Here is a 25528-nt window from a genome sequence, read left to right as displayed (position 1 = left end):
ACACAAATTTTTTTAAATGAAGAAATCAAGGCTCAGAGTGGTGATACAATATGTCTTGTCTAAAGCAGCTTTCTGGAACCACTCATCTACAACATAAGATAAATTATTTCTATCATATTATCTACTGTAGTACCGTCTAGATCACAGGTCCAGAAGTGCCCAGGATGCCTTAACAGGGGCAAAGATTGTTTATCAATCCCAAGATTCTTTAGCTTGAATCTTTCTCAACATAACCTTCTAGGAAGTTAACAGCAACTGACAAACTGCACAGGAGATGAAACTTACATGCCATCTTTGTTCTAATCTGACAACAATCAAAGGTAATAATTATAACAGCTAGCATTTATTGAATGCTTACTATGTGCCAGACACTTCTAAGTGTTTTACATCTATTTCCCTGTTAATCTCATTTTAACCTTAAAGAATAGATATTATTATTTTGCTTTTTAGGGCTGCACCCATCAACCTCATGGTTACTAGTCAGATTTGTTTCCACTGCACCACAATGGGAGCTCCAAGAAATTAACTCTTTAAGTGATTTTCATCCTCACTAGCCATAAAGCTTTAACTGTTCTGCTCACTCAATCCTTTGTAAATGCTCCTTGAGTGTTTATTCCATCAGGTACAGTACTAAGTCCTAGGGATGAAAATACAAAAATGGACGAGCCAGACACAGTTCCTGCCTTCGTGAGCTCCCCATCTAATGAATATGAAAAGCATTAAATAAATGATTAGAAAACATTAATTATAATTCTGATAAGTGCTATAACAAAAACTACACTCAACTAAGACGAAGTCATCATTTGGCTTTATGATCTTTGACTTCAGTTTCCTCATTTGTAAAACTAGGAGGTAGATCAAATGATCTCTTAAGATCCTTTTAATTAAAACTTTTTATAAATCTAAAAGTATAAAACTTTCCAGAGTCACTTTGTCAGGATATTTACATTTACAGATTATACCAGCAATGTAATATAATCCTCATCTCACAACACATGAAGATTTTTGACACAAAAATACAAGGTTGGATGGAAAGTAAAGTAATTCTTGGGTTTTTTTGTTGTTTTTTTGCTTTTTAGGGCCACTCCCACGGCATATGGAGGTTCCCAGGCTAGGGGTCTAATCAGCTACAGCTGCCAGCCTACACCACAACCATAGCAATGCCAGATCCAAGCTTCGTCTGTGACCTACACCACAGCTCACGGCAATGCCGGATCCTTAACCCACTGAGAGAGGCCAGGGATCAAACCCACAACCTCATGGTTCCTAGTCGGATTCATTTCCGCTGCACCACAACAGGAACTCCAAGTAAAGAAATTCTTACTGTTACAGATTTTTAAGTCCAAATTCCATATATTAAATATATTGTGATGTTCTCAAGTATAAAGAATGAGTGGGAGAAAAGTACGTTCATAGATTATCTGTATGTATCAGGAAACCCTTTGGAACTGTTTAAAACGAACATTTCTCAAGGCTCAACAAGCCTCAACCAAAACCTACTATAGAATATCTGATGGCCAGGCCTGGGAATCTGCACTTCTGATAAGCTTCTTGGATTATTCTAACACACTTACTAAAGTTTTAAGAATTTGAGCACAGAGTAGAACAAAGAAATGGTTTCAGAGTGAAACACTTCGGGGTAAGAACGGTAATGAACCTACCTGTGTAGCCTTGTCCTTCATGCAAGGAGCAGCTTGCCCATGACCATCACGGGGCCAGTGCCCTGCAAGGTAGGGAGCAGCGAGTGTATCCAGGGAGGAGGTGCGGCGGATGATGCTAGAGGGGCTGGAGGAAGGCGGTCTCGTTTTGTCACCTAGATTTAAGATAAAAACACTTATTGTAAAAAAATAGATTAGGAGGGAAACAAAATAGAAACTAAGTTTTTAACTATGCAGAGGTTCTCTAACTTATAAAATGTGAGTAACAAAAAGGAATAAGCTATTACACAAATCTCCAGGGAATTATACTGAGTTAAAACAGTCACTTTCAAATGGTTACATGCTATATGATTTCATTTGTATAACATTTTTTAAATGACAGAATTTTAGAAATGGAAAAAAGATTAGTGGTTGCCAGGGTCAGAGATAGGGGAGGGAAAGTAAAGCGGCAGAAGAGAAGCAGGTGTTATAAAAGGGCAACACAAGGGACCCTTGTGATAGAGAACTATTTACTCTTGACTGTGGTAGGATATATACAAACATACCAAGGAGAATAAGCAGTACAGAATCAACACAAGTATACAAATGAGCAAAGTAAAACTGAAGAAATGTGAGTAAGTGTAGTGGATCATACACTGACAAAATACTACAGAGGTCTACAAAGTGTTATCACTGGGGGAAACTGGGCAAAGTATATAAAAGATCTCTTTGTGTTATTTCTTACATTGCAATTATCTCCACAAAAAATAGAATATAAGACAAACATAAAATCTACCCACTTAAAAATGTTATAATTATCATAAATTCTTTGATGGAGAGGAAATCAGAATCAGATCTAAGAAGACTTCAGCATTCCAAGAATGTTGTCAAATGACCCCCTTCATGGTGGATTATGCACTTATTTACTATGAGATATATTTCTTCTCCAGAGATTCCTTGTTTGTGTATCAATTGTAGATTTTTGGTTTGCAGTTATTCTAAAGTTTTGATATAAGAGTCTATATGTATATGAAATTGTTTTTAGTTGTTGTTCTCTTAATTGCAAAGTTCATCTCCAGTGTCCAGCATTTGTACCCACCTCTTCTCATGATTTCTGATTTTGGTGGTATAATTGTGCATGGATGATTTCGTATCTTTACTGTATATATACCTTTACTTTACTGGTGAGCCTTGTCATTTGTGGAGTTTTTGTTTCCTGTTGTGGCCTTTTCTTTTCTGCATAGACAAGTTCCTTTAGTATTTGTTGTAAGGCTGGTTTAGTTTGCTGAATTCTCTCAGCTTTTGCTTATCTGTGAAGATTTTGATTTCTCCTTCAAATCTGAACGAGAACCTTGCTGGGTAGAGTAAGCTTGGTTGGAGGTTTTTTTCTTTCATCACATTAAGTATATCATGCCACTCCCTTCTGGCCTGCAGAGTTTCTGTTGAAAAACCTGCTGATAGCCTTATCGGGGTTCCCTTGTATGTTACTTGTTTCTTTTCCCTAGCTGCTTTCAAGATTTTCTCTTTGTCTTTAATTTTGGTCAGTTTGATTAATATGTGTCTTGGGGTGTTCCTCCTTGGGTTTATTTTATATGGTACTCGTTGTGCTTCCTAGATTTGAGTGAGTGATTCCTTTCCTATGTTAGGGAAGTTTTCGGCTATTATCTCTTGGAATATTTTTCCTGTCCCCTTCTCTCTCCCTTCTCCTTCTGGCACCCCTATAATACGGATGTTGTCCCAGAGTTCTCTGAGACGCTCTTCATTTGTTTTCAATCTTTTTTCTCTTTTCTGTTCTGCATCCATAATTTCCACTAATCTGTCCTCCACCTTGCTTATTTGTTCTTCTGACTCCTGTATTCTGCCGTTCTTCTGACTCCTGTATTCTGCCGTTAGCTGCTTCTAGTGAATTTTTTATTTCGGTGATTGGATTTTGCATCTCTTCTTGCTTAAGTTTTATATCTTGTATCTCTTTGGTCAGTATTTCCTGTAAGTTATCCATCTTTGCCTCCAGTTTATTTCCAATGTCTTGCATCATCTTCAGCATCAACAATCTAAAGTCTTTTTCCTGGAGGCTGAGAATCTCCTCATCACTTAGCTGTTTTTCTGGGGTTTTTCCTTTCTCCCTCATCTGAGTTACAGTCCTCTGTCTTTTCATTTTTATAGGTTTTTGGTGTGGTGAACTTTTACAGATAATAGAGTTGTAGCCTCTCTTACTTCCAATGTCTGCCCTCCTTGTGGCTGAAGTCAGTATGGGGGCTTGCTGTAGGCTTCCTGATGGGAGAGGCTGATGCCTGCTCCCTGGTAGGTGGAGCCAATTCTAATTCCTCTGGTGGGTGGGGCTTAGTCTCTGGATGGGATTAGAGGCAGCTGTGTGCCTGAGGGTTCTTTAGGTAGCCTGTTTACTGAGGGGTGGGGCTGTGATCCCATCTGGATTGTTGTTCGCCCTGGGGCTTCTCAGCACTGACTGACGGGTGGGGTCAGATTTCCCCAAAATGGCCACCTCCAGAGAAAGGCAGGCTGCTGAATATTCCCGAGAGCTTTGCTTTCAATATCCTTCCCTCACAACAAGCCACGTTCACCCCTGTTTTCCCAGGATGTCCTCCAAGAACTGCAGTCAGGCCTGACCCAGACTCCTATGGAGACCTCGCTCTGCCCTGGGACCCAGTGCATGTGAAAGTTTGTGTGCGCCTTTTAAGAATGGGGTCTCTGTCTCCCCCAGTCCCGTGGAGCTCCTGCACACAAGCCCCACTGGCCTTCCATGCCAGATGCTCCAGGGGCTCTTTTTCCCAATGCCAGATCCCCGCACGTGAGGGTTTGATGTGGGGCTCAGAACTCTCACTCCTGTAGGTGAGTCTCTGTGAACCAGTTAGTTTTCAGTCTGTGGAGCTTCCCACCACGGAGGTATGGGGTTGTTTATATCGTGAAATTGCCCCTCCTACCTCTTGATGTGGCCTCCTCTTTTTCTTCTGGAGTAGGGTATCTTTTTTAAGGTTTCCGGTCCAGTTGGGTGAAGACTGCTCAGACTTTAGTTGTGAATTTTGTTGATTTTAGGAAAGAAGTTGAGCTCCAGTCCTTCTATTCCCTTACCTTGTTCTTCTTAAGGCCATAAGAAGAACCTCTCTTCTATTTATACTATCTTATGTCTAAATAAGGTTCTTATTAGTTACAAATATAAAAGTTCAGTTGCTGGTTGTATGACCCAAATAACAAAAGATTCAATTCCACTAATAGCTTCAGCAGCTGTGTTGCTGAAAATCATAAAAGTTGCTTCACAAGATATGTCTCAGATACATAATTTGTTTTCAAAATGGCACAATTATTTCACTAAAACGGTGCCTAATTGTTGCAAACACTAACCATCTCTGCATGCAGTCTTCCTTTTATAGTTAAACACAAAATAAATACAGTACATATCCATAAGTTCAAGGACGCATGTACCAACATTATTAATTGAAACAAGTGAAAGCAATAAATAACGTTCACGATTTTTCCCCTAAGAAATTAATCTCTACTAGTGTATACTCATTATAATCAAATTGCTAAAAGCTGTCTGGCACTTTTCTCCCCCAACTATGATATTGCTTCAGTCACCCACCATTAGATCTTACTAATTGGGTCTGATTCTGTTTTGAAGATTTTTAGTTATCTAAGTGTTGACTTTTCAACTAGGTCACCTAAGATTATTAAATTTTCTATAAGAAAATGGAAAATAGAATGGTTGCATGTAAAAATACTCATAAACATTTTCTCTTTTGAACTCTTCACTTAAACATTTACTAAGGGTCTGTGAGCCAGCATTAAGCCCTAGAAATTAACGTTACAGCCCGCCATGGAGAACAGAGTCTACAGCCAGCTTGTCATTACACCATTTCAACCCAAGCTCCCCAAACGGACAAGATTTGGTGCCTAATTATGTGGGAGTTTAAGGGAAAGGAGGAGGCCTCAAGAGTCAAAGATGACTCAAAGATTCCCAGCTTCTGTGAACAAAGGCTGTATTTACAAGGAAGACCAGAGGAAGAGAGTCTTTGACAGCTAACAAGATCCTTCATGATCTGGCCTCTCCAGCCTCCCTTTCTTGCCCACACTGCCTAAAATCCCAACCACGCTCAATGACTTGCAGTTTCCTACATGTGCCATGCCCTGCATGCCTCCAGGCTTTTGTCTACCTGTTACCTTCATATCCCTTTCTTTGGTTTGGGTAATTCATATTTGCTTTTGTCTACCTACATTACCTCATATTCCTTTCTTTGGTTTGGCTAACTCACACTTAACATTGCAAACTTCGATTCAGATGCCTGAAGTGAAGTTCAAAATTCGGTTCAGTGTTTCCTCTGGAAAATCTTCCTTGAACAGCCACCCAAGCCCAAAAAACACATCAACATCTAAATCAAAAGCCCTCCTGTGTGCTGCCATAGCATGGTTCATCCAAACGGTCTCTTGGCTATCCCAGGGCTCTAGTAGAGAGTGAAATTTTGGAGGGTAGGATTTTATTCCCCCCACCCACCCAATGATTAAAATAATACCTGACATAAGCAGAGAAGAGAATGACTTCTAATGTTACTATCTTCTATATACAAGGGCAGGTAGGCGCAATAAATTCAGATACTCTTTCGTCAATCCAAAGTAAATAAAAAAAAAAAATACTGCATGCTGCATAGTATCACTAATACATAAATCTTTTTTTTTTTTTAAGTCAAATTCAAAAATAGGGTAGAAAAGTGGTCGCTAGGGGCATGCGGGAAATAGGGAGAAGACGATGAAAGGGTATAAGCTTTCAGGTGTAAGAGGAACAAATAAGGCATGGTCGACTATAGCTGCTAACACTATACTGTATAAGTGAAATCTGTGGAGTTCCCTGGTGGTGAGTAGGTTAAGGATCCAACATATTCATTGCTGTGGCTCAGGTGACTGCTGTGGCCAGGGAACTTCCGCATGCTGCAGGCACAGCCAAAAAGAAAAAAAAAAAAAAGGAATGTGCTAAGAGAGTAGAATATAATGCTCTCTCTCTCTCTCACACACACACACACATATGCAATAAATATGTGAGGTGGAGGATCTGTTTATGAACTAGATGGGAGGAATCTTTTCACAACATACACACAGATCAAATCATTATGAGGGAGTTTCCTTGTGAGTTAGCAGGTTAAGCATCCAGTGTTGTCACTTCAGGGGCTTGGATTCAATCCCTGGCCCAAGAACGTCCATACGCCACAGGTGCAGGCAAAAAAAAAAAATCATTATGAGGTAAGCTTTAAATATTTTACAATTTTATCAATTATACCTAAACAAAGCTGAGAAAAACAAAGCAAATGAAAACAACAAAGCAAAGGTCCAAACCTGACTTTATTCTTAAAAGCCAAGTCTTTAAAGATGTTAACTACAGGAGGTGTGTGGCATTAAAAACTTCAGTCAGTGTCCTGGGCTCTGGAGTTCAGAGTTCCCCAACTGTCCACACCACTTCAACTAGTTCCTGAGTAACTTCAGTGGCAGCAATGGAGGATCCCCAACCTTAGAATTACATTACATCTCCCAAAGCAACAGAAATAAGAGCAAAAATAAACCAATGGGACCTAATCAAACTGAAAAGCTTTTGCACAGCAAAGGAAACCAAAAAGAAAACAAAAAGACAACTTACAGAATGGGAGAAAATAGTTTCAAACGATGCAACGGAAAAGGGCTTAATCTCTAGAATATACAAGCAACTTATACAACTCAACAGCAAAAAAGCCAATTAACCAATGGAAAAATGGGCAAAAGACCTGAATAGACTGTTCTCCAAGGAAGATATACAGATGGCCAACAAGCACATGAAAAAATGCTCAACATGGCTGATTATAAGAGAAATGCAAATCAAAACTACCATGAGATACGACCTCACACCAGTCAGAATGGCCATCATTAATAAGTCCACAAATAACAAGTGCTGGGGGGGTTGTGGAGAAAAGGGAAGCTTCCTGCACTGCTGGTAGGAATGTAAACTGGTACAGCCACTATGGAGAACAGTATAGAGGTACCTTAGAAATCTATACATAGAACTTCCATATGACCCCACAATCCCACTCTTGGGTATATATCCAGACAAAACTTTTCTTAAAAGAAACACATGCACCCGCATGTTCATTGCAGCACTATTCACAATAGCCAGGACATGGAAACAACCCAAATGTCCATTGACAGATGATTGGATTTGGAAGATGTGGTATATATACACAATGGAATACTACTCAGCCATAAAAAAGAACGACATAATGCCATTTATGGCAACATGGATGGAACTAGAGACTCTTATACTGAGTGAAATAAGTCAGAAAGACAAAGACAAATACCATATGATATCACTTATAACTAGAATCTAATATACAGCACAAATGAACCTTTCCACAGAAAAGAAAATCATGGACTTGGAGGATAGACTTGTGGCTGCCTGATGGGAGAGGGAGGGAGTGGGAGGGATCGGGAGCTTGGGGTTATCAGATACAACTTGGAATGGATTTACATGGAGATCCTGCCGAGTAGCATCAAGAACTATGTCTAGATACTCATATTGCAACAGAACAAAAGGTGAAAAAAAATGTATACATGTAAGAGTAACTTGGTCCCCATGCTGTACAGTGGGAAAAAAGAATTTTTTTTAATAAAAAAAAGAATTACATTACAAAGGTTCTACAGACCTCATTAGGTTTAGGTATTCACAGAACTTGATGAGGTGCTAGCTTAAAAACTGTACTTCTTGGGAGTTCCCGTCGTGGCGCAGTGGTTAACGAATCCAACTAGGAACCATGAGGTTGTGGGTTCGATCCCTGCCCTTGCTCAGTGGGTTAACGATCCAGCGTTGCCGTGAGCTGTGGTGTAGGTTGCAGATGCGGCTCGGATCCCGCGTTGTTGTGGCTCTGGCGTAAACTGGCGGCTACAGCTCCAATCAGACCCCTAGCCTGGGAACCTTCCATATGCCGCAGGAGCGGTCCAAGAAATGGCAAAAAGACCCCAAAAAAAAAAACAAAAAAAACCAAAAAACTGTACTTCTTGTTATCTACAAAATCATTTAACAAGCAGAAGGGATAAACTACTCATGTACATTTGTTCAGAAAGGGGGGAAAAATCCTTCCTTTTTCAGGTATAAAAATGATAAATATTAGTATAAAGAAACCTAGCAGTACAAAAAAAAAAAAAAAAAAAAAAAAACCCCACAAAATCCCAATAGGCCACCACTCAGAGATAACCATTCTAATGAATATTTCCAGAAATCTGTCTACACTTACAAGCACAATTTTGTGTAAATGAGGTCCTTTAAGGCATGCTATTACTTATTGTTGAGAAATAAAAAAGGCAAGTCAAGGACTTATTTCCATTGCAATAAATATGAATCCACAATACAACACCATCTTTAATAGCTGTATAGCATCCTATTGGATACTATATATAACTTATGGATACATCATAACTTAATCCCACATTGACTGACTTTTTCAGTGGCAAATATAAATCTTTCTATACTTATTTAATTATTTATGAAAAAGGTTCTAGATATCAAACTGTATATCCAAGGATACACACACATTAAAATTTTAAGTACTGGCAAATTGCCTTCCACCAGAAAGCATTTTGCCCTCCCAAGAATGAAACTCTTCATTGTAGCTTAATTTACACTTCCCAATAACTAAAGGCATTGAGCACTTTTAAGACTTTTAAGTGCTTTTTGGCCATTCATTTATCTTCTTTGGTATGGTGTTTGATCAAATCCATCATCCATTTTTTAATTTGGTGATTTGTCTTATTAAGTTGCATTCACGGGGAGTTCCCGTTGTGGTTCAGCGATAACAAACCCAACTAACATCCATGAGGACAAAGGTTCGATCCCTGGTCTCACTCCATAGGTTAAAGATGTGGTGTTGCCATGAGCTGTGGTGTAGGCCAGCAGCTACAGCTCTGACTTGACCCCTAGCCTGGGAACATCCATATGCCGCAGGTACAGCCCTAAAAAGACAAAAATAAAATAAAAATAAATGAAATTTTTTAAAAGTTGGATTCATGTATTCTGGATAGAAATCCTTTGTCAAATATATATGAACATTTGCACCTAGTCAGAAATATGTTTTCGTTTTAATAATGATTTTTGAAAAGAAATTTTTAATTTTAATATTATACAATTTATAAACTACTTCTGTTAACTGTGTGTTAACAGTTTTTGTGTCTTATGAAATCTCTGCCTACCCAAAGATCAGGATATCTTCCTATTTTTCATCTAGACATTTAACATTTTCAGTTTTCAAATTTAGATCTTTAACCCATTTATTAGATTTTTTTTTTTCTTCCTGCTTTTTTCTAGGCCTATACTAGTGGCACATGGAAGTTCCCAGGATAGGGGCAAATTTGAGCTGCAGCTGCTCGCCTACATCACAGTCATAGCAAAATGGGATTGGAGCCACATCTGCGACCCACACTACAGCTCATGGTAATACCAGATCCTTAACATACTGATTGAGGACAGGGATGGATCCCGCATCCTCATGGATACTAGCTGGATTTGTATTATTACAGTAAGTATTATTTACTTCTTAAAAGCTTGAGAGAATTCACCAATGTAGCCATCTGGCCTGGAATTTTCTTTATGAGAAGGTTTTTCAATTTATATAACTAGATACAGGGAGAAATGGACATTCAGATTTTCCATTTCTTCTTTTGGTTGTCTCTTTTAAGGAATTTGTCTACTTCGTCTAAGTTGCTGAACTTACTGGCAAAAGTCCACCAATGACCCCTAATTATGCTTTTAATTTATACAGTATCTCTAATAATATCTCCTCTCCTCTTTCATTCCATTTGTAATTTTTATGTTTTTCACCTAATCAATCTAACTAGAGGTTTCTCATTTTTATTTATCCTTTCAAAAAACCAGCTATTGATTTCACTGATTTTCTCAATTGTTTTAACAGATTTCTAAATTCACTGATTTCTGCTCTTACCTTTACTTCTTTACTTCTACTTACCTGGGGTTTAATTTGCTCCTCTTGTTCTATCTTCTTAAGGTAGAAGCTTAGAAAATTACTGGTTTTTGGACTTTTTTTCCTTTCTAATATAAAGCACCTTTCAAAGCTATACATTTTCCTTAGCTATAGCCCACAAAATTTATGGTGTATTTCCATTACCATTCAGTTCAAAATATTTTCCAATTTCCTTTGTGATTCTTTTACCCATGGATTATTCAGAAATTTTTTTATTTCCAAATATTTTGGAGAGTTTCCATATATCTTTCTGCTACTGATTTCTAATTTCACACTCATACTTAGAAAGCATATTCAATATGCTTTCATTCCTGTTAACATTAATGAGACTATTTTATGTCTCAGCATATTGTTTATTTCAGAGAATGTTCCATGTGCAGCTGAAAGAATGCGCGGTTGTTGAGTGTTCCATAAATGCAAATTAGGTTATATTTGTTGCTAACACTGCTTAAGTCTTCAAACTGCTTACTAATTTTCTGTCTACTTGTACTCTCAATTATGGGAAAGGAATGTTAACCTTGTTTCATGAATTCTGAAGCTTTACTAAAGAAAGAATATGTTCTTAGAATATACATTGTTGATGAGCTGACTCCCCTGTCATTATGAAATGTCTCTCCCCCTCCCCTTTCTTTAGGTCTGCACCCACGGCACATGGAAGTTCCCAGGGGTCAAATCAGAGCTGCAGCTGCCAGCCTGCACCACAGCCACAGCAATGCAAGATCCAAGCTGAGTCTGCAACCTATACTGCAGTTCACGACAACGCCGGATCCTTAAACCATTGAGCAAGAACAGAGATTGAACCTGTATCCTCATGAATACTAGTCTGGTTGGTTACCACTGAGCCACAACAGAAACTCCTCCCCTACCCTCTTTTTTGTCTTTTTAGGGCCGCATGCATGGCATAATGAAGTTCCTAGGTTAGGGGCTGAATTGGAGCCATAGCCACCAGCCTACACCACAGCTACAGCAAGGCCAGATCTGAGCCACATCCACAAATTATGCCATAGCTCACCAGATCCTTAACCCACTGAGAGAGAGAGACCAGGGATCAAATCCGCATCCTCGTAGATACTAGCTAGATTCTTAACCCGCTGAGCTACAACAGGAAATCCCCCCCAACCTTTTTTTCTTTTTTTTGGCTTTTTTCTTTTTAGGGCCACTCCTGCAGCATATGGAGGTTCCCAGGCTAGGGGTCTTACTGGAGCTACAACCAACCGTCGGCCTTCACCGCAGCCACAGCAATGCCAGATCCAAGCTGCGTCTATGACCTACACCACAGCCCTACACCACAGCTCACGGCAACACTGAGCAAGGCCAGGGATCGAACCCACAACCTCATGGTTCCTGGTCAGATTCGTTTCCGCTTCGTCCCACGACGGGAACTTAAGTCAACTTTAAATAGTAATCAGGAGTTCTCCTGTGGCACAGGAAGTTAAGGATCCACTGTTGTCATTGCAGCAGGGTGGGTTGCTGCCTCCTATCCTTTGTGCTACTGTTGTCATATTGTTTATGCATATATTTAAAACTCAAATGTTGTTACTATTTAGCTTTAAGCAATTATCTTCTAAAGGAAGCAAATGACTTTTAAAAGTCTCATTTAAAACTCATTTACTATTTCTGGTGCCTTTTTTTTTTTTTTTTTTCCTGGTCTTTTTAGGGCCACACATGGCATATGGAAGTTCCCAAGCTAGGGGTCATATGGGAGCTGCAGCTGCCAGCCTACACCACAGCCACAGCCACATAGGATCTGAGTGCATCTATGACCTACACCACAGCTCATGGCAACACAGGATCCTTAACCCACTGAGCAAGGTCAGGGATCCAATCAGTGTCTTCATAGATACCAGTCAGGTTTGTTACCAGTAAGCCACAAAGGGAACTCCTCTCTGGTGCTCTTTATTCCTTTGTGTAGATGCAAGTTTTGATCTGATATAATTTTCCTTCCACAGGAAGAACTGCATAAACATTTCTTATGGTCTAAATCTGCTGGCAAAGAATTCTCTCAGATTTTGTGTGAAAAAACATTTGGCCTTCATTTTAAGAGATTTTTGCTGGGTATAAAATTCTGTCTGGGTCTACAATTTTATGTTTTAGTACTTCAACGAAGTCCTTCCATTAAATTCTGTTATATATTATTTCAAGCAAGAAAGCTGCCATCAGTTTTTGCTCCTCTGTATATAAAATATTTTTTCTAGCTGCTTTAAATTTTTTTCCTCTAGCACTGGTTTCAGCCATGTGATTATAATGCAACTTAGTATGGCCATTTTTTTTGTTTATTTTGCTTGAAATTACTAAACCTCTTGGATCAGTAGGTTTACAGTTTTTATAAAATTAGGAAAAATTTCAGTCACTACTTCTTTGAACTTTTTTCCCCCTCTCCTTTTTTCTGGGAGTAGAATTATACCCACCACTGCCTCCTAGATCACAAAAGTTCTATTCACTTTTTTTTTTTTTTAAGTCATTCTTTTCTCTGTGTTTAATTTTGGGTAGATTCTATTGCTAAGTCTTCAAGTTCACTGACCTTTTCATCAAATAAGAAACTGCTGTTATCTGTTAATCTCGATCAGTAAAATTTTTATTTCGTTTATTCTATTTCTCATCTCTATATATTCCATTTTGTTTTTAATATTTTGATTTTCTTCTCACTGGATTCATGTTTTCCTTTAAATCTTTGAGCATTCTGAACTTTTTTTTTTTTTTTTTTTTTGCTCTCTAGGACCACACTTGCAGCACATGGAGGTTCCCAGGCTAGGGGTCAAACTGGAGCTAGAGCCACTGGCCCACGCATAGCCACAGCAACACAGGATCCGAGTCAAGTCCATAAGTCACACCACAGCTCATGGCAATGCCAGATCCTGAACCCACCAAACAAGGCCAGGGACCAAACCCAAAACCCCATGGCTACCAGTCTGATTTGTTTCTTCTGTGCCACAAAAGGAACTCCTCTGAACATATTTATAATGCCCATTTAAAATTTTTTGCTGGAGTTCCCATTGTAGCTCAGTGGAAACAAAGCTGACTAGTATCCATGAGGATGCAGGTTCAATCTCTAGCCTCGCTCAGTGGGTTTAGGATGTGGAGTTGCTGTGAGCTGTGGTATAGATCACAGATGCAACTCAGATCTGGCCCTGCTGTGGCTGTGGTGTAAGCTGGCAGCTACAGCTCTGATTCATCCCTAGCCTGGAAACCTCCATATGCCATGGGCATGGCTCTAAAAGGCAAAATTAATAAATAAATAATAGCTTTTGCTAATTCTATCATCTTTGTTATTCTTAATCTATTTTCCCTGCCTTAAGTTTTCCCCTGGTGTTCCATTTTCCAAATTCTAATAATTTTTCACTGGATGCTGTGCAGTGTTATTCATTTAAGTGTCTGGGTTTTGTTATTTTCCTTTAAAGATTGTTGAGCTTTGTTTTGAAAGTCAATTAAGAAACTTGTGCATCAGCTTGATCTTCGAAGTTTGCTATGTTTTAGGACAAACCGGGAATGGACTTTACTTCAGGCTAGGTTAGCCCTACCACCAAGGTATGGACATTTGGGGGTCGCTAACTAAACATCTTGGATGATCAAAAAGATCTCACCACTTTGTCTAGCCATAGCCAGTGCCTGAGCAACTCCCTAGCTCTGGAAATTACTCAACTTGTGGCTCCCCAGTCAGTCCTTGCCCAGTCTCACAGAGTTTCATTTTATATACAGACATTCTACACACTCTTAGCAAAGGCTAAAGAAAACCCCTATGCAACTTCAAGAATTTTTTTCTACTCAGTTCCCTCTTCCCTGAATCTCTGTCAGCAATTTTTAGCCATTTCGACCTCTCTGAACTACATTCTCTATCTCACCAATTAAACAAGTCATCATGCCCTGACCAAGATTTTCCCCCTGCCTATACCATGGTCTGAAATGTCTCTTAGCAGAAATCCAGGGTAATTATAGCACTCACTTTACCTGTTTCCTTTTTCTTAAGAATCACATTCTCACACTACCTGTTGTCCAATATCTAAAAATATTTTATATCCTTTGTCCTATTTGCTCATCGTTTACCATAACAGGTTAAGTTCAGAGACTGCTTCTCCTTATGGCCAGGAGCAGAAGTCACTTCATGTCCAAGTAATCGCACTTTAAACTCAAGTGATTCCTGATGTATGATCTAGGACTACAAATAAATCTATTGCTTAGGAGTCATTTTATGTACGAAACAGTTTACGATGCATATAGAATTATAAACTTAATGAGGAAAAAATGAAAATGAAAAATAATGAGAAAAAAATGCAACGCCTAAATAAAAACAGCACTGAGCAAGTAATATTTATTAGGCATTGTGCTAACTGCTCTCCATGCAATACTTCATTTATAATACAGAATAACATTCTGAGGTATAGATTATTCAATTCATTAATTCAATATATCCTTATTAAGGACCTGTTATGGGTCCCTACTCCTCTAGGTACTGGTGATACAGTAGTGAGCACAAAACTCCAAATGCACAATCTTTAGGAGTATATTATTAATCCCATCCTCCAGATGAGAAAACTGAGATTCAGAAAAGGTAAGTAACTTGTTTCCATTACACAGTAAAAGGTAGAGCCAAGGCTTGAGTGTAGATCCCTTTAAAACTAGACTCTTAGCAAGAGGTAAACTATCATATTAGAAGGCCTCCAGAACTCACAGACAAGTCAGAAATATAGATAAAGTGTATACAACATAGTAGATAAATATTAGAAGATGGGACCTAATCAAACTTATGGGCCCAGAAAGGAAACCATAAATAAAACAAAAAGATGACCTACAGTCTCAGAGAAATATTTACAAATAATGAGACCGACAAAGGCTTAATTTCCAAAATATACAAACAGCTCATAAAACTCAGTAACAAAAACTCACAACCCAATCAAAAAATAGGCAGAAGGAGTTCCCTGCTAGCCTAGTGGTTAAGGATCCAGCATTGCCATGAGCTATGGTGTAGGTCGCAGACACGGCTTGGATCCCACGTTGCTGTGGCTGTGGCATAGGCCAGCAGCCGTAGCTCTAACTCAGCCCCTAGCCTGGGAACCTCCAAATGCTATGGATGCAGCCCTAAAAAGACAAAAAACAAAAAAAAATCAAAAAAAAATTTTAATAAAATAAAATTACACCAAAAACTAAAAAAAAAAAAAAAAAGAAAAAAAGAAATAGAAGAGTGGTAGGTCCATGTAAGAGGAGGACTCATGGGCACCTCACATATTTTGCTATAAGCAGCAAGAAGAAACCTGTTGGTACCTTCAACACTTTGTTTAGAAATCCCCTTAGATCTCCTAGATCATCCAGTTCATTAGGCACAATTCGTACTTTCCACTCAACTACTGTCAAGAGTGTTGCTAAGTTTTCTGTCTCAACAAAACAAGGATCTCCCTTTCTCCAGCTTCAATAATACCCTTTTCATTTCCTTTTAAGCCCTCGCTTACAGCTTCCTCAAAGCCCAAATTTGAACAGTCCGATATAGTCTGTTCAAGGAAATTTCTCCATCATCAATTACAAAACTTTCCAACCTCCACCCACCACCTGGTTCCAAAGTCACTCTTTGTACATATTTGTTATGGTAGCACCCACTTAGATGTACCAAAATATGCTGCATAACAAATTACTCTAAAACCTAGTGGCTTAACACAACAAACATTATCCCATAAGTTCTCTGGGTCAGAAATCCAGGCGTGATTTAATTGGGTATCTCTGACTCAAGATCTCTCATATGAATGCAATCAAGGTGTCACCTGGGGTGTAAATACCAAGCTCAAGTAGAGGAGGCTCTACTTCTAAGCTCATTCATCTAACTAATGGCAGACCTCAGGTCCTTGCTGGCTACTGTTGGCCAGAGACATCATTTTTTTGCCACCTGAGCCTCTCCATACGACTACTTACATACAGCAAGTAGCTACCCCAACAAACTGAGAACAAGCAAGTGATGGGAGAGCAAAATACACGTGACAATCTTCTGGTAACTTAATCTCGCAAGTGTTATCTCATATCTTTTGCTGTATTCTTTTGTTAGAATTGAGTCACTAGGTCTAGATCACACTCACAGTGAGGACATTATACAAGGGCAGGAACACCAGGAAGTGGGACCAGTGAATCTTGGAGGCTGCCTACCTACAAGAGGTCATACCTCTAAGAGGTCTGAGCATGGTACCAGTGATCACAAATGACAGATACCCAAGAAGAGAGGAAAGCCTATTAGAGCAGAGGTTTTGTGAAAGAGGTGGCACTTGGTCCGACTCTTAAAAATGGGAATTTGACGGTGATGGAACAAGGAAAGGGCATGCCAAAAGAACAAGAAAGAATGGTGAAATACAGCTCTAGGACCTACATGTACCTTATAATGGCTAAAGCAAAAGAACTATACCACATGACCATGAATTGACCACAGAAGGTCTTGAATACTATGCCAAGAATTCTGTATTTTATCCTGAAGGCAATAAGGGAAATGACATAATTAGATTTGCAATTTAGAAAAAAACTTTTGACAGCAGTGTTCACGTAAAAAAACTTCAGTCAAAAAGATCTAGCAAGTGGCTATTCCAATAATCCAAGTGAGTAAGACAACCGGAATTGAGGATCAGGAAATATTTCAGAGCAACTCAAGAGGTCAATAGTACTAAGTTCTCATAGGGGTGTCTATTTGTGCTGTATTCATGTTGAAGGGAGAGGGACAGAAGTGCAGCAGAACTGATGAGCACAGAGTTTGCCCACTACACAAATTCTGTTTAAATCCAACTCCATCTGTTGTACTGCCACCTGGTTAAATTCCTTAACTATTCCAAATCTCTCTTAATGCATCTGTAAAATAAATAAGGTTGTTGTGAAGATTAAATGAGAATGTTTATATACAAAGCCCAAACACAGTAAATAGCATCTAGCATCATTATGACCTCCCCACCTTTCAGGCATAGGTGACTAGGATATAATTCAGTTCCAAACCTACTCAAGTTTGATAAAACTGTAGGATATTAAAGTGAGACCTCATAGGCAGTTTTAGGGTTTTTTGGTTTTGAGAATTACATATTATTCAGAGGACTTGCTGAGGACTCAAGCCTGGGAGGCAGCCTCTCAGGTGGCTCTAAGGGACTCCTCCCAAGAAGTAAGGGAGGAGCTGGGATATATAGGAGTTTTGCAACAAAAGCCAGGTAGTCAGAACATGAAAAGATTACTGTTAATGAAGGAAAACCAAACATGTGAAGTTAAGGAATTTAGGGCTTTTCTATGTGTGGGGCAATGCCAGCATCTGGGCTCACTTAAATCATCCCTTTGATAGGCACCTCTCTCTAGGGCCAGTATCCTGTTCTTTCCCATCCTGAGTATCCTCAGGGTGCACAGTCAGGGCAATGATAGTTGCTGATGCTTTAATGGCGACAGGATCCTTTGTGTTTTTTTGTTTGTTTGTTGTTTTAGGGCCACACCCACCACATGTGGAAGTTCCCAGCCTGAGGGCCAATCCTGCTGGCCACAGACACAGACACAGCAATGCCAGATCTGAGCCAAGTCTACGACCTACACCACAGCTAATGGCAAGGAATAGGCAGTTTTATTCACATGTGTGTGCACAAGAGTTGTGTCTAGAGTTCTATGTCAGAAGGAGAAATTTAGAAGTTATGTGTGTATAAACAGGTTAAAGCCATTGGTGCACAAACAGCTGATGAAGCATAAGAGAAGTGGGTACTGAATGGAGTCTTGGGAAACAAGAAGATTTCAGGGACTGGCCAAAAAAAAGAAGCTTGGAAAAGAGGCTGCCTCTGAATTGTTGTGAGGATCAACCAGAAAAAATACATAAAACTTCTAGCATGTAGAGGACACTGCACTCCCTTTTCAAGAGCTGTGTCAATAAAATCAACAGACAGAAGTCACACCGGACAGGCTGAGGCATGAAGAGGAAGTGAGTAGATGCGACCCTTTAAAGGTTCCTCATAAAGGGATAGAAAGTAGAAGCTTTAAGAAATGTGGTAGAAGCAATAAATAGCCTTTAATTCATCACTCTGAAGCAGGCACTAACAACTTTTTTACATTAAATCCAAGTCCAAAACAAACAATAAGAGGAAATACTTTATAGTGAAGCAAGGACTTAGCCCTCCAGCACTGACAACATCAGCCAGCTATAACCAAAGTTCATGCTACCTTAGTTCATAAGTATGCCTCAGCTCCCTTCTGGGCTTCCACTCCAGTCTCACACTTTTCTTAAAAACAATTTAAAAAACAAACACAAAAAAACCCTAAAATAAACACGTCCTGGAGTTCCTGTTGTGGCTTAGTGGGTGAAGGACCCGACATTGTCTCTTTGAGGATGCAGATTTAATCCCTGGCCTTACTCAGTGGGTTAAGGATACAGCATTGTCACAAGCTGTAGCATAGGTCACAGATGCAGCCTGGGGGGTATTGCAGTGGCCATGGCATAGGCCAAAGCTGCAGCTCCACTTGGACCCCTGGCCTGGGAATTTCCATATGCTGCAGGTGTGGCCATAAAAAGAAAACAGTAAAATAGATCCTTTTGCAACCAATAAACACTTGTTAATATCAATATTTAAAGAGCAACAATAAAGGAATAAAATACAAAAAAGTAAATAGAACTTAAAGTTTCCTATTTCAAAAGGTACTAGGAATTTTAATACCAATCAGTACATCACGTTGTTAACACCTACACCATCAGCTTTGACTCTCTGTCTCTTGCTTAAGATATAAATTTAGAACTGTCTGCCATATATGTCTAGAGGTTAGCTACAATGCAATTCTAAATCTATCATTTCTATTACCTTCTCTATTCATCCTCCTGTGCTGCCTACATTCCACAGCATTCATTTAACAAATATTTGCTGAGTACCTATTATAGATATAGGAATGAACAAGAGAAAGGTCTCTGCTATTGGAAAACTTATATTCTAATATGTTTCTAATAGAGAAAGGGAGACTATAAAACCAACATTGTGTTAGGTGCTAATAACAGAGAAAAAGTAGAGCAAAGGAACTGGGGAGCATACCATATGAGGTTGCCATTCTATACAGAAGTCACGGAATGTCTTTCTGGTCAGGTGACATTTGACTAGAGACCTTTGAACAGACACAGGAGAAAGGAAAGAGTATTTGAGGAGTGATTCAGCTGGAAAGAAGAGTAACTTTTGAAAAAGCCTGGAGGTAGAAGCACTATTGGCCTCCCAAAACCACTTAACCTTTTTCTCGCCTGTAAACTTTACCAAACCAAAACCACAAGATTCACCAAGACAACACCATTCTAATCCTTCCTTCCTTTCTATACCCATTTTTACCGTCCAAACGTCAGGCTTCATCACTTCATGCTTTGACAATTACATCAATCTAATCTGCCTTTGGCTTCTCCCTTCCCCAACCCCATCCTACACTCTGCTACCATTTGTTCATATTACTACTTCCCTCAAAGGTTTTCAATTATTCCACAAGTACGCCCTGAATAAAACCATTATCTGACATTTGAAAACTTCCAAATTTGCCCAAGCCTGTATTTCCTATTTTTCCTAGTGCTTCTACAAAGAGCCAGCAAGATACTCACACTTAGTGAGTGCTGGAGGGCTAAGCCCTTGCTTTACTATAAAATATTTCCTCTTACTGTTTGTAAAACAGAGGCTCTATCATAAGACTGGATAAAAAATCATGATCCATCATTTGCTAGATACATGGTTTTCCATGTTACTTACATCTCTGTGCTTGCAGTTTCCCCATTTATAAAATGAAGATAATTATGATACTCCTTTTAAGAGCTGTGAGGATTGTTTTTTAAAATCTATGCAGGAGTTCCCATCACAGCCTAGCAGAAATGAGTCTGACTAGTATCCATGAGGACATAGGTTTGATCTCTGGCCTCGCTCAGGGGGTCCTGGATCCGGCATTGCCATGAGCTGTAGTGTAGGTCACAGGCGTAGGTCGGATCCCGAATTGCTGTGGCTGTGGCGTAGGCCGGCAGCTACAGCTCCGATTGGACCCCTAGCCTGGGAACTTCCATATGCTGCAGGTGCGTCCCTGAAAAGAAAAAAATAAAAATAAAAAATAAAATAAAAAAATCTGTGTAGAGCAGTTAGAATCATCCTTATGGATAAGCAATGAGATCCTGCTGTATAGCACTGGGAACTATAACTAGTCGCTTATGATGGAGCATGATGGAGGATAATGTGAGAAAAAGAATGTATGTATGTATGTGTGACTGGGTCACTTTGCTGTATAGCAGTAAATTGACAGAACACTGTAAACCAACTATAATGGAAAAAATAAAAATGATTTTAAGAGCTCTCAAAAAATAAATATATAAATATTGGTTTCTACAGCAGCATCTCAAAAAAAGAATCATCCTTGACATATTACACATATTTTGTAATAATTTCAAAAAAATAATTTCAAATATTAAATCTACATATATACCTCTCCTGCCACCACCTATCTTATACATTCAATAGACATTTATTAAATTATGTTACATCTACATATGAAATACCATCTCAGTAAAATGAGTGAGGTTTACTTTACATAAGTTACATCTCAAAAAAGGTTAAACATACAGTCCTTCCAATAAAGAGGTAGCTCTCTATATAAACCTTTCCAAGTCTAACAATAAAAATAGGTGTAACTTTGTGTGTAGTACGGTAATATTCTACTAAACTTGTCAAACGTTATCAAATACATAGGGGGGACGTGTGTCTTTATCACTATAAATTAATTCTACAACAATATCCAAAAAGCTGTTAATAGGAGCCACAGAGAAGAGTATTTACTTTCCATTTTAAATCCTTCTGAAAGGCATGAACTTCTTTTTAGCATGTACACGTATTATTTTTGTTTTTCAAAATTAAAAAGGAGTTCCTTGGCGGCCTAGAAAGTTAAGGATTTGGCACTGTCACTGCTGTGGCTTAGGTTACTGCTATGGCACAAGTCTGATCCCTGGCCAAGGAACTTCTGCATGCCATAAGTATGCCCCCCCCAATTTTTTAATTAAAAATTATTTGAGGGAGTTCTCATTGTGGCACAGAGGAAACGAATCCGACTAAGAACCATGAGGCTGAGGGTTTGATTTCTGGCCTCACTCAGTGGGTTAAGAATCCAGCATTGCCATGAGCTGTGATGTAGGTGGCAGACATGGCTCGGATCTGGCATTACTGTGGCTCTGGTGGAGGCCGGCAGCTGTAGCTCCGATTAGACCCCTAGCCTGGGAACCTCCATATGCCTCAGGTGAGGCCCTAAAAAGCAAAAAAGAAAAAAAAAAAAAAACTATTTGAAACAAAAATATGCCAGGCCCTTTGCTTACTTATATATCCTTAACGGGACAGGCAGGTTCCAAATAGCAATCAGAAGCCTAATGAGTCTTAAGAAAGGAAAAGTACAGATTGCTACAAAGCTTATGTACCATCAAGTTGAGACCTGAAGAACGAGCATGACGTGAATTATCTGGGGGTAGGAGGAGCTCTTCAAGCCAACGACCTGAGGCCAAAAAGGGCGCCTTTACTCAGAAACTGTAATATGGTCAATATGACCAGGACACACAGACAGAGAGAGTCTATGGCTAACTTCCTTTCTTCTTATCCTGATGAAGGCCTACCAACTCTTAACACCAATTTAAGTATCATATCCAAGAAGGTTTCTCCAAGTCTCTGGGACAAATACATTTTTATGTTCCCAGCAGGCTGTGTATACGCTTTAGCACTTGGCACAGAGTCTACTGAACTTGCCCCTTTGTCTCTCACAATAGCCTGTAACATCCTTGAATAGAGGGATCCTATGTGACCTTTGTCATTTTATCTATAATGTACTACAGAGGTCAGTAAACTATAACCCGTGGGCCACCTAGCTAAAGAAGGGGTACTTACATTTCTAGAAAGTTTGGGGGAAAAAAACAAAAGAATAGTTTGTGACACATGAAAACAATATAAACTGCAAATTTCAATGTCTGTCAACAGTTTCATTAAAACACAGCCACTCTCATTTATTTATATTCTCATCCAGAGCTGCTTCCCTGTTCTAATGGCAGAGATGATTTGTTGTGACAGAGACTGTATATGGATCACAAATCCAAGAAATCTACTATCTGGCCCATTCCAGAAAAGGTTTACCCACTCCTGGGAAGCCTAATGCCTGGCACAGTATCCCTATTACCTCCGTAATTCGAAAGTTGAATGTGGTGGGGAATATCTGAATTTCTTCAGTAGTAATGTATACTGTAATTAAAATATACGATAAATATCTATCATTTATATAGCATAGTCTCCTACAGAAACTAAAATCTTGACAGTTTATATTTTCTTAACATAATTATAAACATTTTCTATTTTGAATGGAAAATCTTTCATTCAAAATAATATGTGATGTTGAAGTCAACTAAAAAGAAACACAGAAATGTATCCTGGGCTAAAGCCTCATGTTCAACAGGTCCTCCTCTAAAGGCGGCTTTTCTGAAGTCATTTTTTTTCAGCTGAAACTAAGGAGGATTTTCATGTATGTAAAACTAAAGTGAGGTGTTCAATTCCTCAGCATTGTGTTTGAAAATGCTAAGCAGGCAGGCCCCCTTTATCTAAACTCTCATGATGAAACTAATGCAAACCTTATTTTAAAAAGAAATGTTAGACTGGATTAGAGAATATATTGGGATCCATGAAAACTGATAAAAGTTTTATATAAAACGGTACTTTTAATCATGTTGAATAAATTAGTCACTGGAACAATACTTTTGAAAACTTATAAACCAAGTGGTTCCAAAACTTTATTTAAAGAGAAAATTAAGAGATTCTGCTGTATTTCTTTGCTAGATGCCAAATTAATGACTTAGATAATGAATCTTCAATTTTGTGAAAAACTAAGTAACTGCTCTTTATTTTTACTGTTTGTGTGTTCACCAATAAAAGAAACAATAATTGATTATATATGTTCCACATACAGTTAAGGAAGAAGAAATGTGATGTATAGGTCTTAGAGACCACAGCTAAAATTAATAAAATCTTGGTGTTTGGTTGTGGCTCAGTGGTAACAAACCCAACTAGTATCCATGACGAGGCAGGTTCGATCCCTGGCCCCACTCAGTGCATAAGGATCCTGTATTGCAGTGAGCTGCGGTGTAGGTCACAGATATTGCTCGGATTTGGCATTGCTGTGGTTGCGGTGTAGGCTTGCAGCTATAGCTCTGATTTGACCCCTAGCCTGGGAACTTACATATGCTGTGAGTGCAAGCCTAAAAAGAAAAAATAATTAATGAAATCTTGACAACTGAGTAAAAATTCTTCTTTGCCAAATGGGTATGAGACAATGCCTTCCTTCCAGTTAAGCCAAAGCCATGAGACTGGTTCTGGCATAAGCTATGACTGAAGCAACATGTTCAAAGCTGACGTAAAAACAGGTAGGGTCCTTCTCCCTGCTTTCTCCTGTCCACATGGTAAACAGAAAGGACTCTAGGATAGTGGAATTGCAGCTTGGGTCTGAGTAACTGTTGGGAGGAAAGTTCTGCCAAAAAGCCACCAAACCTATACTGGCCATGATAAACCTTTGATGTGTTAGGTCACTGAAATTTCTGGGGTGTATTTCAGCAGACAGTGTCAACCACCATAATGTAGAGCAAATGAGCTGAACTGGGGTGGGAGGTAAATGTAGGTACTTACATTGTTCTAGCACTACATGGGAATTTTGGTGAAAAATCAAAGGAAAAGCCTACCTATTTTGAGGATATACAGTACCTTTCACCATTTATAGCTGAATCTATCAATAATCTACCCATATCCATTCATAGCCACTGTGGAGAGCACTGAAGTTTCTATGGACATTTCTCAAGCAACTGTCCCTCTGCCTAAGAGTTTTCTCTAACTGAAGGAGCATGCTCAATTAGGCAGGAGGGCAAGCAGGAAGTGGTATGGAGTTAACATCTCTAAAACCTTTAACCACTGAGGGACAAGAGATGGCAAATAAATGCCCTAGTTTCCTCATTCCCTCAATAAGACAATCCTAAGGTATGTCCTACATGATCTATCAGAGGTGCTTCGCAGGACTTAGCTCCACCTGTCCATTTCAGTATACTTGATAACACATTCTTATTGGCTTCTGTCCCTTCCCTATCTCTTCACTACTTCAGAATCAGCCAAAGAAGTCCTTGTGTCCAGATCGTCTTTTGGAAAAACCTGAAGTAAAACACCATACAACATTAACTTTCAAAACTACGTCTTTAAAATCTATAAGATTACAACTTTCCTATCAACATGGCAAATTATGTGGGAAGCAATATATTAAGTCATTAAATCGTTTGTCTCGCTTTTTTCATATCAAGCTGAAGATCACAATTACCTTAGATTTAGAAATGAGGAGAAAGACCAAGATTTTTAAGTTTTCAAAATTACTAAAGCTGGCATATGTGCTAAGTTTATCTGAAGCATTAAATGCAGGAAATCAAACTTTAAAATGCAAACTCCAAAAGGTTGAAGAAGAAACACTCCCAAAGACATTCCATGATGCCACCATCACCCTAATTCCAAAACCAGATAAAGACACCACCAAAAAAGAAAACTATCCGCCAATATCTTTGATGAATATAGACACAAAAATTCTCAATAAAATTCTAGCCAACCGAATCCAACAACATATCAAAAAGATCGTACACCATGACCAGGTAGGATTCATCCCAGGTGTACAAGGATGGTTCAACATATGCAAATCAATCAACATCATATACCACATTAACAAAAGTCAAAACCTATATGATCATCTCAATAGATGCAGAAAAAGCATTTGACAAAGTCCAACATCCATTTATGATAAAAACTCTCACCAAAGTAGGTATAGAGGGAACATTCCTTAACATAATCAAAGCCATTTATGACAAACTCACAGCAAATATAATACTCAATGGAGAAAAACTGAAAGCCTTCTCACTCAAAT

The 25528-nt window shown here is 38.9% G+C and overlaps 1 protein-coding gene across 2 annotated transcripts in view; it reads right to left on the bottom strand.

Annotated features, from left to right (window-relative positions):
• FAM117B (family with sequence similarity 117 member B) overlaps nt 1–25528 on the bottom strand; it is a 101102-nt gene that overhangs the window by 48669 nt on the left and 26905 nt on the right. For both annotated transcript variants that reach the window (XM_003133590.5, XM_013984393.2), the window contains exon 2: nt 1662–1813. In XM_003133590.5, coding sequence (XP_003133638.2) covers nt 1662–1813 — 152 coding nt within the window. The remainder of the gene's footprint in view (nt 1–1661; nt 1814–25528) is intronic.

Source organism: Sus scrofa, chromosome 15 (assembly GCF_000003025.6).
Source record: "Sus scrofa isolate TJ Tabasco breed Duroc chromosome 15, Sscrofa11.1, whole genome shotgun sequence".
Taxonomy (NCBI): domain Eukaryota; kingdom Metazoa; phylum Chordata; class Mammalia; order Artiodactyla; family Suidae; genus Sus; species Sus scrofa.
Note: the sequence above shows the minus strand (reverse complement) of the source record. Positions and strands in the feature narration are given on the sequence as shown.